The sequence below is a fragment of the Cariama cristata genome, unplaced genomic scaffold (genome assembly GCF_000690535.1).
Source record: "Cariama cristata isolate BGI_N322 unplaced genomic scaffold, ASM69053v1 scaffold32334, whole genome shotgun sequence".
Classification (NCBI taxonomy): Eukaryota; Metazoa; Chordata; class Aves; order Cariamiformes; family Cariamidae; genus Cariama; species Cariama cristata.
The window spans coordinates 1,295-3,105 of NW_009611951.1; the positions used below are offsets into that span (position 1 = coordinate 1,295).

At 44.6% G+C, this 1,811-nt stretch overlaps 1 protein-coding gene across 1 annotated transcript in view; it reads left to right on the plus strand.

Moving 5' to 3' along the window:
• Positions 1-1,811, plus strand: part of TMED8 (transmembrane emp24 protein transport domain containing 8) — a gene marked incomplete at its 5' end in the record, with an annotated part of 4,183 nt that overhangs the window by 401 nt on the left and 1,971 nt on the right. Inside the window, 2 exons of the mRNA XM_009698423.1 lie at positions 540-669; positions 1,575-1,713. Of these exons, the coding sequence (XP_009696725.1) occupies positions 540-669; positions 1,575-1,713 (269 nt within the window). The remainder of the gene's footprint in view (positions 1-539; positions 670-1,574; positions 1,714-1,811) is intronic.

The following is a 1,811-nucleotide window of genomic DNA, read 5'->3' on the forward strand; positions in this document are numbered from 1 at the left end:
CTCTATCCTGTCTGAAGGATATTTTAATAATTGTCTGTAATTCTGGTGGAAGCTAAGCAAGAAAACACCTTTTACTGTTTTCTTGACAATGTTTTGGTGGGTTTTTTAACCCTTTGTTTCTGTGTCCCTCCTTCATTAATGCTGTTGATCGACCCTGTTATCAGATGTTTGTCTTGTTATTATCTGTTGGGCTTGTGGTGTTTGTGGCAGAGTCGTTGCATTGGTTACAAGCACTAATGCCATATGCAGTGGAGTTTCATTTGCCATCGTACATTTGTTACACAGGATACAATTTCAGAAATGTGTGAATTAATTACATCTGATGGTAGATAAACCACAGCTTCATTGAAAAAGAAGGGGAAGAAAAAAATCCAGCAAAAAACCCAACAAACCACCCACTTTGTGCAGTTGGCAGGTGCTGACCACAGAAGCTTGTTCCCTTCAGTCAATTTGAATTCAAGTTCCAGAGCAGAGTGACTCCTCTACTGGCTGTGCCCTGGGTGCAAGTGCTGAACTGTAGTGTTCTCTTCCTCCAAAAGGTTGCAGATTGGGTCGCTTGTGAGTGTGGGCACAACAGAGGATTCAAAAGGAGAAGCTGGCACTTTGGAGGACCAGGAAGTGGCTGAACTAGAAGAGAAGCTGCCTGACCAAATCCAGTCCCTCAAAGAGGTAGGTGTGTGTTTCTTATGTCTGAAAGCAAGGAAGGAGGTGCAGCAATAGTTCTTCCACCATACTGCTCTGTTTATAGCTATGGGACTAAGGCTTTAAGGTTGTGTGAAGACAAAAGTAGTATTAACATAGATTCAGTTATATTTTTTGCTATAGATTAGTGGGAGGTAAACGTTAGTGGTCTGATTTGCAAAATCCCTCTTGTGTCTTCGGCTAGTCCTCGCTTCCTTGCAGTTTTTGGCTCGCTAAGGCTTCAAGGTTATTCTCACCTTCTGCCTCTTGTCTGGGGCTTCTGGGAATTCCCTTGCAGATTTATGGAAGAGGGAACTGAAGATGACTCTGCTGTCTTTTGTCTCTTTTGGTGAGCAGCCAATTCATTTGCATTACAGACACAGTTGGGAAACCTGTGCAAGTGGCACCCAGCTCAGAAGCTGTGAGTTTGCATATATGAGGAGAGAAGGCTGGCGCTGGTGAACCAGATGGACTAGGATGCAGCTAATGGCAGCTAGATGCACACAGAGCTGAAAGGGTCTCCCTGGAGAGATTGTATATTGGGAATTCTTTCCAAGACTAAGTCAGCTAAATCTGTAAAGCTGTTGCTTTATTGAGAGGTGACAATTAACTCTGAGGCAGATGCAAATATGTGCCTGCCTGGGGGAGGCCAAGGGAGGTGTAATTTGTGAGACTAACACAGCATTTGACTTCAAAGTTCATGACTTCGGTGCTGTGGGGGAAATAATGCAGAGAGGTGTCTCAGAGCCAACCAGTTCTTTTTAACTAACAGAAGCTTCTGCAGGGTCTAACTTGGCTCCAGAAAGATGTCTGAATTACCAATTGTTTTAAGTCCAGTTGGGGACTTTCTTACCACAATGGTTTTTGTGACAATGTTTATGTGCTTTGTGCAGGAAGCTGTTCGGATAACCAACTACCATGTACCTCAAGGAGCAGGGGATATAGTCATGATTCAGTCAGATCACACTGGTGCTGTGGATATCCTTTCAGCTGAGCTGGAGACTGCAGACCTCCTTGGGGAGCAGAGGAAAGGTGAGTCCTGAAAGGAAAACACTTGTTGGGGCCATTTTGTAAGTGCCTGCCCTGGCTAGAGAAGAGCAGAGGCTGAGCTGGAGGCACTGCTAATTCCT